General features: G+C 32.6%; 2 protein-coding genes across 2 annotated transcripts in view; both read left to right on the top strand.

Moving 5' to 3' along the window:
• The first annotated feature begins 1,114 nt into the window (after positions 1–1,114).
• LOC130900574 (uncharacterized) lies at positions 1,115–1,597 on the top strand. The gene has a single exon (XM_057811273.1). It carries the CDS (start codon positions 1,115–1,117, stop codon positions 1,595–1,597), a length of 483 nt encoding a protein of 160 aa, XP_057667256.1.
• Positions 1,598–2,512: 915 nt separating this feature from the next.
• The window catches only part of LOC130901790 (novel acetylcholine receptor chaperone), a 32,909-nt gene continuing 23,574 nt past the window's right edge, over positions 2,513–11,847 (top strand). The window contains exon 1 of the mRNA XM_057813391.1: positions 2,513–2,814. Within this exon, the coding sequence (XP_057669374.1) occupies positions 2,689–2,814 (126 nt within the window). The 5' untranslated portion in view covers positions 2,513–2,688. The remainder of the gene's footprint in view (positions 2,815–11,847) is intronic.

Raw genomic sequence — 11,847 nt, 5'->3', positions numbered from 1 at the left:
TTTAAAGAGATTTTTTAATATTTACTTATTACATTGCGTTGGTGGAATGGCTGTTCATCGGTATTCGAACGAAGATAGTCGTGAATTTTAATATTTTTGTTATTTCTGATTCACTGATTTTTGAGAAGTACTTGATCGTTTACATCGAAAATCCGGACCAATTTTAAGACTTTGACTTTTAGTTTCTTCGCAACGTACGTTTTTTTCCGAAGCTTTTACGATTTTTTTTTCAAGCTCCATAAAATACATTCTGCGGTCCATGTGTTCTTAGACTAATAGAAAGATAGAAAGAATATATTCAAAAATATCGTGCATCTTTAGTAGCAAAATGTTCGCATACCACTTGCTTTCATTGTCGTTTTTATACCTTTTCCCCTTAATTAGGCCTTCAGCTTTGCGAACAAAAAAAGTTGGACGGAATTAGATCAAGTCTATATGGTGGGTTTTTAATCTCTGTGAAGCCACATTTGTTTTCAGTAGCCTTGGAAAGCTAAGCAGTGTGCACTGAAACACAGTCACGAAATAAGTGCTCACTTCGGCTGATTTTGCGCGCTTTTTTTAACGCATATGCCTTAGTAAGACAGAGTAATATGTCGCGTCAACGCTCGCAGTCCTTAACATATTGCAGTCATCACTTTTTTGTTTCAGATGAAACAATTTAATACACCAGCGAATGTCTGCCTTATCGATTTGACCAAGGATAGGGTCCGCTTCTCCGACACCATAAATATACTGAGAGCGAGCAGTCCGCAGTCTCAATACGAACAACACGACCAAAGTAAAGGCAGGAGATACTTATACGGAAAAGGTACCAGCAACAGGAGGCATCAGGAAGGAGAACAGCCTCAACCCATTTTTGTTCAATCTCTTAATGGACAGAATTATAGAGGAAGTGTCATCATTAAATATGGGATACCGAATGAGACAGAATAAAAGAATCAGCATGGTATGCAGCTATTTTCGCGGAAACGCAGGACGACCTACAGAGACAATTACACAAATTCTGCCAGGTTAGCCAAGCGATGAACATGACTATATCCATAGAACAAAAACGAAAAGCATAATCTTTGGTAAAGAGCCTGTACGATATAAGCTGGTAGTTCAGGACCTACGTATGGACCTGTCGAGTTATCACGACCCAGTGAAGGACTTAAAAAGCCAGATCAACAAAGCGACTGCCATATCGGGCTGCTTAAGACAGACAATATGGGCTAACGAATACATGCGAAAGGATAGCAAGGTTAGGATCTATAAAACTTGTATCAAACCAATCATGACATACGGAATAGAAACCAGAGAGGAAACCAATAAAACGAAAAGCATGCTTCGGGTAGCCGAAATGAAAATGCTCAGGACTAAAGTGGGAAAAACAAGAGTAAAACGAATCAGGTTCACTGACATCAGGGAACAATGTGGGGTGCGAGACATCGTAAGATGGGGGAGACAAAGAAAAATATACTGGTACGTTAGAAGAATGGAAGAGAGTAGACTGCCACGCATCGTACTTAAAGGGAAACCAATAGGGAAAAGGGAACCTGGACGACCACCTAAGAGATGGATGGATAGCTGGCAGTTCACCTCCCAGGCATTGATATAGAGTAACCTGCAAAACTAACAGATCATGAGATCCCAAAATGAATAAGAAAAAAAAGACTTTTTTGACCTTTTCATTTTTTACACGGCTTACCTTTCTAATGCTTATCAAATGAATCTCTTTTGGATGTCGCATCATAGTAAAAGATCATAGTTTTATCACCTGTCGAAATTAATCAAATTACATTTTCTTAGTCCTTCCGGCAAAGCTCTAAACGTCGTTCACCACATTCAACTCAATGCACTGCGCTTAAAATTCGCGCGCTTCTACTAATTTTTATTATATTTAAATGCTTATGTAGGCAAATTTGCTGCAATTCCTTTTGTTTTTTTCAGGCGCCAGCCACAATTTGTTCTGCTAATTTAGTTTTCTGGAGTAGTCACCATCACAAGACCTCCCGCAAGTGGGTTATCTTCTAATGATTCATTTGAGACATTTCTCAAAATAACTGGACTGAGTAGTCGTTCGCGCGAGCTCTACCATAATAAAATGCATCGAAGTATTAAGTAGAAGCTTTGTGTAAAAGCTTGTTGGAACTTGTTACTGACTTGCGCGTACGTAAAAATTTTTGCGAACGCACTGTATTCACTAAATGAGACCAAGAACTCATGGAAAATACTGCCCTTGTAAAAGCGTTGATTCAAATTAAAAAGAAATAATTGTAAACTGCGATGTAGTCTCGAAGTGTGTTGTAAATGTTAATCGGCGCTCTTCGAAGTATTAAAACAGTTAAATTTTTTGGGGAGCGATTGTACGAGTTTATAGTGTGTGAAGTAGAAGTTTAATCAAAATTTTTCTAATTCAGAGTGTAAATTTGGAATTTTTTGTGTTATTCAGGTACAGTTTTATTTGTTTCCTTTTTCTAAAACTCTCTGGTTCTATCTGAGTCCGATTCTGTAGCGTCGGATCGCGCGAAACGCGCTTCTATTGATTTCTCAAAGCGTCGCGATGATCCGAATGGAAAAGTATTAAATAGAAAATAAAAAATACGAACAAAATTCGCGTATTTAATCAATTAATATTATCGTGCGTAATTCTTCAGATACGCAAGATGTGCTAAAGTGGAATTAGTGATTAAAAACCTAGTTGATAAAATGAGTAATCCAAAAATGGGCTCTATCGTGCTGAAATCGTTATCGATTTTGTTAGGTTTGTTTTTCATTTTTGTTGGATTTATAAAAATTTCTAGTGCCCTTTCTAAAGAACTTCACAAAGATTTGGTGAGTATTGTTACATCTCATATTTTAAATGCCCATTATCTATATTATATAAGGTTATCTAAGAAAGTTGAGAAGCATTTTTTTAGACATAATAAAGTAAATCAATTTTAGAGTATTTATGGAATAATTGAAATTAAACACTGTAGATGTAAAGAAATAGTGAAACTCATCCTTTTTTAAATATCTTTCTCTTGTTGACATAAAGAACTAACCTTAACGTGTTGGAATAGTCTCATTTTTTATGATATTTTTTGGACTGAATTCAATTTTAATTGTGACATAATTGAAACTTACATTATGAAATTTGACAACATTGCAACATTCTAGCATAATAAACAGAACAGTTTCTTATAGGTTAGGTGATAGCGGCAAAATTCAAATATGATAAAAATAGAATTTATTTAGAAATATTTATTACATAGTCAATACCAATAATTGAGAAATAAATTTAATAGTGTGAATATAGGTGCATATCTTGTGTCAATAAGTGTGACTTAAACGTTATGTTGCCAAGTTCAATTTTATTCCAGTAATGATTGGAAATATAACTGAGATTTTCATGGGAAAAAAACAGAAAATATAGGGTAAATTATATTTAAATGAAAAATAAATCGAGTGAAAATTAATTAATTAATATCCTTTTTTTTTTCGATATGTCAGTTAAGTAAATTGAATTCGCCTTTTACATTATTACAAAAGTTATTGATGATTTTGTATTATTGAAAATAATAATTCTGGTCAATGTACAAGAACAGAATTACTGTTCGAGAAATTAACCTTCTATCCAAACTAAATTATTGCATTACATTTAATTTTATTGAGGATTTTACATGAAAATTACGAGGATGGTTCCGTCTGATCTAGAGATGGCGCTAGTTGCTTGAAAATTATCATTAGAAAGTACATAATCTATACAGCGAATGTTTCAAGTTTGAAGACGCCACGTTGTTTAATATTTGTTTGGTAGCCATCAATAGTAAACGTTTTCAGTAAACATGGCAAAAATTGGTCGTCGATATGTGATACAATACTTCCATTAGAAAGGCCTTAGCCCAACCAATATAAGAGCTGAACTAGATTGTACTTTAGATGAGATTGCTCTGTCGTTATCAAAGGTAAAATATTGGGTTTGCAAGACATGAGAAAGCTGATGGGTGCCGTGTTTGGTAACAATGGAACAAAAACACGTTGTGAAGATGTTTCCATCGAGTGCTTGGCAATGTTTCACAGAAATAAAGTAAAATTTTTACTCCATTTCATAGCCATGGAAGAAATATAGGTCCTCCACTCGAAAAAAAGAGCAAACCAAATAATGGACTGAAAAGGGGGAATGGATTTCAAAGAAGATTTCAAAATTAATGAATTAAAGTTCAAACTGCTACCTCGTCCAGTCTAATCGCCAGATTTAACCCCCTCGAAATACTTTAATGGCTTACAGTTAATGGCTATTTTGAAGAACTTGACGATTCTTATTAATAAAAAGGTATCGAACTTATTAAACATCGCTGGAAAAACAGTATGGAGCTAAAAAGAGATTACGTTTAAAATAAATATATTTTTTTCCAAAATTTTTGTGTTTTCTTTGTTGGGCCAAAGTACTTGAAACTAAATTTGAATTTAAAACGATCCGAGAATATTCGAATTTACAGAAGCAATTAACAACATTTTTGATAGTTAGACATGTGAAAACTTCATTTTATGCTAATATTGATTATTATTTGCGTAGTCAAAATATTATATTAAAAATCATAAATTCGTGTGCACCCTTTTTGGGTATCGAGAGTGTGTCTAGCTTCTATCATAGCCTTTGCCCATGTTATTTTTTTCTTCTAATATTACGCCATTTGTGTTACTAAGATTAATTTGGGCTTCCTCTTTTTCTCTTTTCCATTTCTCTATAAAGCTCTTTGGCGGTCTATTGCTTTTCATTCTACAAAGATTTGTATTGAAAAATCGCTATACGTTTGTACCAGTTTTCTGCAACTTTGGGTTGAGGAAGAATTCCAATTATGTCTGGGTAGTCAATATCAGATATATGATTAATTTTAAGACTGTTTTTTCTATTATTTATTAACTCCACAAGCATATCTTTATCATATATCTTAATCATACCTTTAGTGGCACGAAATTTTACCAGTAGAAAGTCTCCGCATTGGCTGAACAACTAGGTTTTGTGACGTCCATAGCATGTTCGTTTTCAGAGTGTTCTGGGGTCTGATAAATAATATTGTACCAGTTTTTGTTGCATGGTTAATATAAGTCAGTCAATTCAATGTCTTGCAAAGAAGACGTACTGTGAATTCTGAATTTTCTCTCACTTTGTATAGATCACACAAATCACACACATCCTCAACAGCTTCAGATTCATCATCAACTGAATGATCCTTTTCGTACGTTTTATATAAAAACCGCTCAAAATCAAATATTTTATTGACTTCTAAAGATACCCATACCAGATTAGTACATAAGATTTTTTCAAAATAATATGAACAATTTAAAGCATCCCGTATATGATAGTTTAACATTTATGACAAATTAATAGATTTTAGGGACTATTACCGGTTATAATTTTAAAAAAATTCATTTTTTTTACATTTTTCGAATCCTTTTAATTTCAAAAAATAATATCCTAAAATTTCAGTTATTCTTTGTAACCAATCCACAGATTTTTACAATTTTTTTGCGTATCATTTGATTCGTTTCTTCAACATCTTTTTATAGAGGGCGCCAAAATTGATATTCCAAAAAAGATAGCTTCCCACGGCGCTGAAAAAATCTCGAATTTGGTAAATATGAAACAAAAAATTCAAAAAATTTTTTAAAGAGGAAGATAACTTATAACGTAATTTACCATCTTTGATTAAAAAAAAAAGTAAAAAAGGAACGTTAATTTTATACTATATAATCAAAAATTAAAAAACACACAAGTTGTATATGGAATTATAATAAAGAAAGAAAAAAAAATACTCAATTATACCCTTATAACCGGTACTAGTGCCCGGTACTACTAACTCAATTTCTCTTGGGTTCCATATTTTGTGACCCAGTGGAATTGTGACCCAGGACAAAATGGATGCAAATAAAAAGCAGAACCACAATAAACACTCACAATATTGTAAGCTCTATTGCAACTCAGAGTCTATCTCTTTCGCTCTTGTAAACAATGAGTGGTAATGACCAAATTCCAAATGACCAAAATTCGTACTCCGAAAGTTGGTTTTTCGACAATAACTATCTCAATTTCCAAACTAGAAACTTTTTTAAAAGAGCATTTTGTAGTGAATTTCAAGTACTTCAACGTCATATCAACTAAAACTTTTTTCAACCCTCGGTTTCGAAAAAGGTGCAGCTCATAAAGGTTGCAAACTTTGAACTAATGTATCTCCTTCAATTTTTATTATATATATTTTTGGCAAGAAAAACCCTACAATTAATATTTGAAATATTTTCTCACGACATGAATAGTTTTTGATTTATTTACGAAAAATTTGTTTTTTTCGAAATTACGGAAATGCAGTGTTCAATGTAATCAATTATTTTTTCTAAAATAAGCATTCAAAAATCGGTCAAATCACATGGATCATATCAATAATACATAAATGAAGTTAATTGCAAGTGGAATATGATTAATTTCAATAAGGGTGGTAATAGCGAGGGTGTAATTATTACATTTTTTCTAAAAAGAAAAAAGAAGAAACTTAATTTTCGTTATAAATCAGTCAACTTTGATGCAAAAGACTTTTGATAGGGTTCATTTTGAAGTTTTTCTATGTGCTTTGAAAAAGATCTCCTGAGTTTTTTCCAAAAATTTCATCAATTTCAAGTTATTTCAGGTTAAAGGTTTTCAATATCGGGATTCCACAAAAATAGCCATCCTTCAACGAGCAATAACTCGGTTATTATTGAATTTACAGAAATCCTTAAAAAATGAATGTTTGTTTGTTTATGAATTTGTTGATAAAATGAGAAAATTTCAAGTTATTCATGAAAAACGGTGAAATATCTGTTTTGTTCTCAATGAAAAATGAACAGTTTCAATCGTTAATAACTCTAAAAGTACCAACTTTAGAAAAAAACTTTGTAGAATAGAATTTGCTTAGAATTAGCTAAAGATTAATTTGATGAGATACATTTTCATCTACAAGAACGGTAAACGTGTAAAAGCACCCTTCGGCATAGGGGTATATTTTGGAGAAGGATATAAATACTACCTTCATACCAATTTTGAAGAAAATCGACCTTGATTATCAAAATTCTACGGGAAATTGGCTAATAAATGCCTATAAAGGGAAAACTGGAGCATTTGTACTGATAGTTTCACTCGATATCTAATTTATAATTTGTAGGGGTTTTATTTAATCCAAAAATGTTTGCACAATTATTATAGAGATAATAACATAATTAAGAATTTTGTTCTATCCATTCATGAAGTAGAAATTTATAAATTCACCTGAATAATTACAATATAAATAACATACGATCATTCTGGCATACAGTTCACATTTTTCTCTAATCACATAACATGACGTGTAAGTGTTAGTCACAATAATTTAATTCCTTCATGCATTTAAAAATATTTTCGAACAATCCTAGACAGGCAACTAGCCAAAAATTACATTCACACATCGAATGTTGAGTAAAACACAAATTTTGGACTTTTCTTTGAGATTTTATAATACAATTTCAGAAATTGTACACTGGTTATATAATATATAGGATGTCATCAAAAAAATGGATATAGTCGAGGAAAATAAACTACAAAACTTGGGAATATCTGATAGCCCGATCAAATTAGACCAAAAAATAAGAGTGAAGCTACATAAATTCCCATCAAGCTGAAAATCAGTAAAATTGTTCAAAATATTCAAATTGAAAATGAAATTTGAATGTTCCCTATCATTTCCGTGTACGGAAAATATTTTATTCAAGGTCAATGGTCAAAAAAATGAGTTTTCGCGATTATCAGCAGAACAGCGAGTTTTATCATAAAAATACTATAGACAAAAATTGTAGATCATAAAATTATTTACAAAAAACGTATTAAATTTTTTTTCCTATGAGCCACCGTTTCTGAGATAGAACGATTCAAAAAGTTGTAAAACTTGAGTAACATCTTCGTCAATTGATAATTTATTTGATGAACTTGATAACAGTTCAAACAGCCAACAGAAATTTCTTATAAATACTCACAACAAGTCTCGGTTCATTTCAATATTGTAAGAAAAGTTTACTGCTGAAAATACGACTTATTGGTGAAACCAACTTTTACATCATTTTGAATCATTATATCTCAGAAACGGTTGCTCGTAGGAAAAAAAATATTTGTACGTTTTTTGTAGATAATTTTATGATCTACAATTTTTGTTAAAAGTATATTTATGATAAAACTCACCGTTTTGCTGAAAATTGCGAAAAACTCATTTTTTGACTTTTGACTTTGACTAATTTTTGAATTTTGTCCATACACGGAAATGATGGGGAACATTCAAATTCTATTTTCAATTGTATTTTAAACAATTTTTCTGATTTTCAGCTTGATGGGAATTTATATAACCTCGAATGTCTAAATTGACCGGATTATGTGCACTAAGATGCAACAAAGAGCATTCGATTCGGGAGTCCATCCATTATGATTAAGAAATGAAAACTGCATTTTGAAAAGTACATCTCTCGAATGATTAAGAAATGAAAAATTTTTAACTGGGTAAATATTGCGGGAAATAAGTCCAATTTTACAACTCGGAGAGTTTTCAAGGTCGCTGATTACGAATATTACGACGCGATGATGTGCGTTCTACCTGGTGACTGGCTTATACGAAGTTTCCTGGTGCCACGTGGAAATTTGTTTCTGAGTAATAAGAAAGATCAAGATGTAACAAAGAGCATTCGATTGGGGAGAGCCTCGGGAAACTTTGTGAACGAACATTAGAAATAAGAGATGTAAACTGCATTTGTGCAGGGGAAAATGAATTTTGAAAAATGAAAAATTTTTAACTGGGAAAATATCGCTGGAAATAAGTTCAATCTTATTCTCGGAGAGTTTATTTATATACACATCACAAAACAAAAAATAAAGTTTATCAGATTGAATCCCTATAAATAACCAGGAAAACTTTGTAAGTAAGCAACATCATATGTAATTAATTGATAATGATTAAAAAAAATTCATACCGAGCATTTTTTATTTATTTTAAAAAAAAAAGTATTCCTTTTGTTTGTTTTAAGTTTAATTTATACAAAACTAAGATCTTTTCTTTATCAAATGAGGCACTACGTCTGCCGAAACAGTATTTGTTATAAAAACATCAACAGACATCCAAAAACAGTTTCAAAACTTGTTAAACGAAAACCTCCTCGTAGCCATCTCACTCTAAGTTCTTCGTTTTTCTTGCAATATCTGATAGAATTGTATCGAATTTTGGTGAAAGTATTTATAACCTTTGGCAAAGACTGGGGCAATCTAGGATTCTGATCCAATAGAAACAAAGTTGTTGATGTCAATTCCCGGGAAATTGATTTAGCAACCACTGGTCCGAATTTTGGTGACAGTATTTATAACATTTGGTAAAGTCAGGGGCAAACTAGGATTCAAATTCAATAGAAACAATGTTGTTGATGTCAATTTCCGGGAAATTGATTTAGCAACCACTGGTCCGAATTTTGGTGACAGTATTTATAACATTTGGTAAAGACTGGGGCAAACTAGGATTCAGATTCAATAGAAACAATGTTGTTGATGTCAATTCCCGAGAAATTGATTTAGCAACCACTGGTCCGAATTTTGGTGACAGTATTTATAACATTTGGTAAAGTCAGGGGCAAACTAGGATTCAAATTCAATAGAAACAATGTTGTTGATGTCAATTTCCGGGAAATTGATTTAACAACCACTGGTCTGAATTTTGGTGACAGTATTTATAACATTTGGTAAAGTCAGGGGCAAACTAGGATTCAGATTCAATAGAAACAATGTTGTTGATGTCAATTCCCGGGAAATTGATTTAGCAATCACTGGTCCCAATTTTGGTAACAGTATTTATAAAATTTGGTAAAGACTGGGGCAATCTAGGATTCAGATTCAATAGAAACAATGTTGTTGATGTCAATTTCCGAGAAATTGATTTAGCAACCACTGGTCCAAATTTTGGTGACAGTATTTATAACATTTGGTAAAGTCAGGGGCAAACTAGGATTCAAATTCAATAGAAACAATGTTGTTGATGTCAATTTCCGGGAAATTGATTTAGCAACCACTGGTCCGAATTTTGGTGACAGTATTTATAACATTTGGTAAAGACTGGGGCAAACTAGGATTCAGATTCAATAGAAACAATGTTGTTGATGTCAATTCCCGGGAAATTGATTTAGCAATCACTGGTCCCAATTTTGGTAACAGTATTTATAAAATTTGGTAAAGACTGGGGCAATCTAGGATTCAGATTCAATAGAAACAATGTTGTTGATGTCAATTTCCGAGAAATTGATTTAGCAACCACTGGTCCGAATTTTGGTGACAGTATTTATAACATTTGGTAAAGTCAGGGGCAAACTAGGATTCAAATTCAATAGAAACAATGTTGTTGATGTCAATTTCCGGGAAATTGATTTAGCAACCACTGGTCCGAATTTTGGTGACAGTATTTATAACATTTGGTAAAAACTGGGGCAAACTAGGATTCAGATTCAATAGAAACAATGTTGTTGATGTCAATTCCCGGGAAATTGATTTAGCAACCACTGGTCCGAATTTTGGTGACAGTATTTATAACATTTGGTAAAAACTGGGGCAAACTAGGATTCAGATTCAATAGAAACAATGTTGTTGATGTCAATTCCCGGGAAATTGATTTAGCAACCACTGGTCCGAATTTTGGTGACAGTATTTATAACATTTGGTAAAGTCAGGGGCAAACTAGGATTCAAATTCAATAGAAACAATGTTGTTGATGTCAATTTCCGGGAAATTGATTTAACAACCACTGGTCTGAATTTTGGTGACAGTATATATAACATTTGGTAAAGTCAGGGGCAAACTAGGATTCAAATTCAATAGAAACAATGTTGTTGATGTCAATTTCCGGGAAATTGATTTAACAACCACTGGTCTGAATTTTGGTGACAGTATTTATAACATTTGGTAAAGTCAGGGGCAAACTAGGATTCAAATTCAATAGAAACAATGTTGTTGATGTCAATTCCCGGGAAATTGATTTAGCAACCACTGGTCCGAATTTTGGTGACAGTATTTATAACATTTGGTAAAGTCAGGGGCAAACTAGGATTCAAATTCAATAGAAACAATGTTGTTGATGTCAATTTCCGGGAAATTGATTTAGCAACCACTGGTCCGAATTTTGGTGACAGTATTTATAACATTTGGTAAAGTCAGGGGCAAACTAGGATTCAAATTCAATAGAAACAATGTTGTTGATGTCAATTTCCGGGAAATTGATTTAACAACCACTGGTCTGAATTTTGGTGACAGTATTTATAACATTTGGTAAAGTCAGGGGCAAACTAGGATTCAAATTCAATAGAAACAATGTTGTTGATGTCAATTTCCGGGAAATTGATTTAGCAACCACTGGTCCAAATTTTGGTGACAGTATTTATAACATTTGGTAAAGTCAGGGGCAAACTAGGATTCAAATTCAATAGAAACAATGTTGTTGATGTCAATTTCCGGGAAATTGATTTAACAACCACTGGTCTGAATTTTGGTGACAGTATATATAACATTTGGTAAAGTCAGGGGCAAACTAGGATTCAGATTCAATAGAAACAATGTTGTTGATGTCAATTCCCGGGAAATTGATTTAGCAATCACTGGTCCCAATTTTGGTAACAGTATTTATAAAATTTGGTAAAGACTGGGGCAATCTAGGATTCAGATTCAATAGAAACAATGTTGTTGATGTCAATTTCCGAGAAATTGATTTAGCAACCACTGGTCCGAATTTTGGTGACAGTATTTATAACATTTGGTAAAGTCAGGGGCAAACTAGGATTCAGATTCAATAGAAACAATGTTGT

This window comes from Diorhabda carinulata, chromosome X (assembly GCF_026250575.1).
Source record: "Diorhabda carinulata isolate Delta chromosome X, icDioCari1.1, whole genome shotgun sequence".
Classification (NCBI taxonomy): Eukaryota; Metazoa; Arthropoda; class Insecta; order Coleoptera; family Chrysomelidae; genus Diorhabda; species Diorhabda carinulata.
This window is presented reverse-complemented; position numbering and strand designations above follow the sequence as displayed.

Coding starts and splice junctions, on each gene's coding strand:
- LOC130900574 (XM_057811273.1), top strand. CDS start 1,115: ATGGACCTGTCGAGTTATCACGACCCAGTGAAGGACTTAAAAAGCCAG.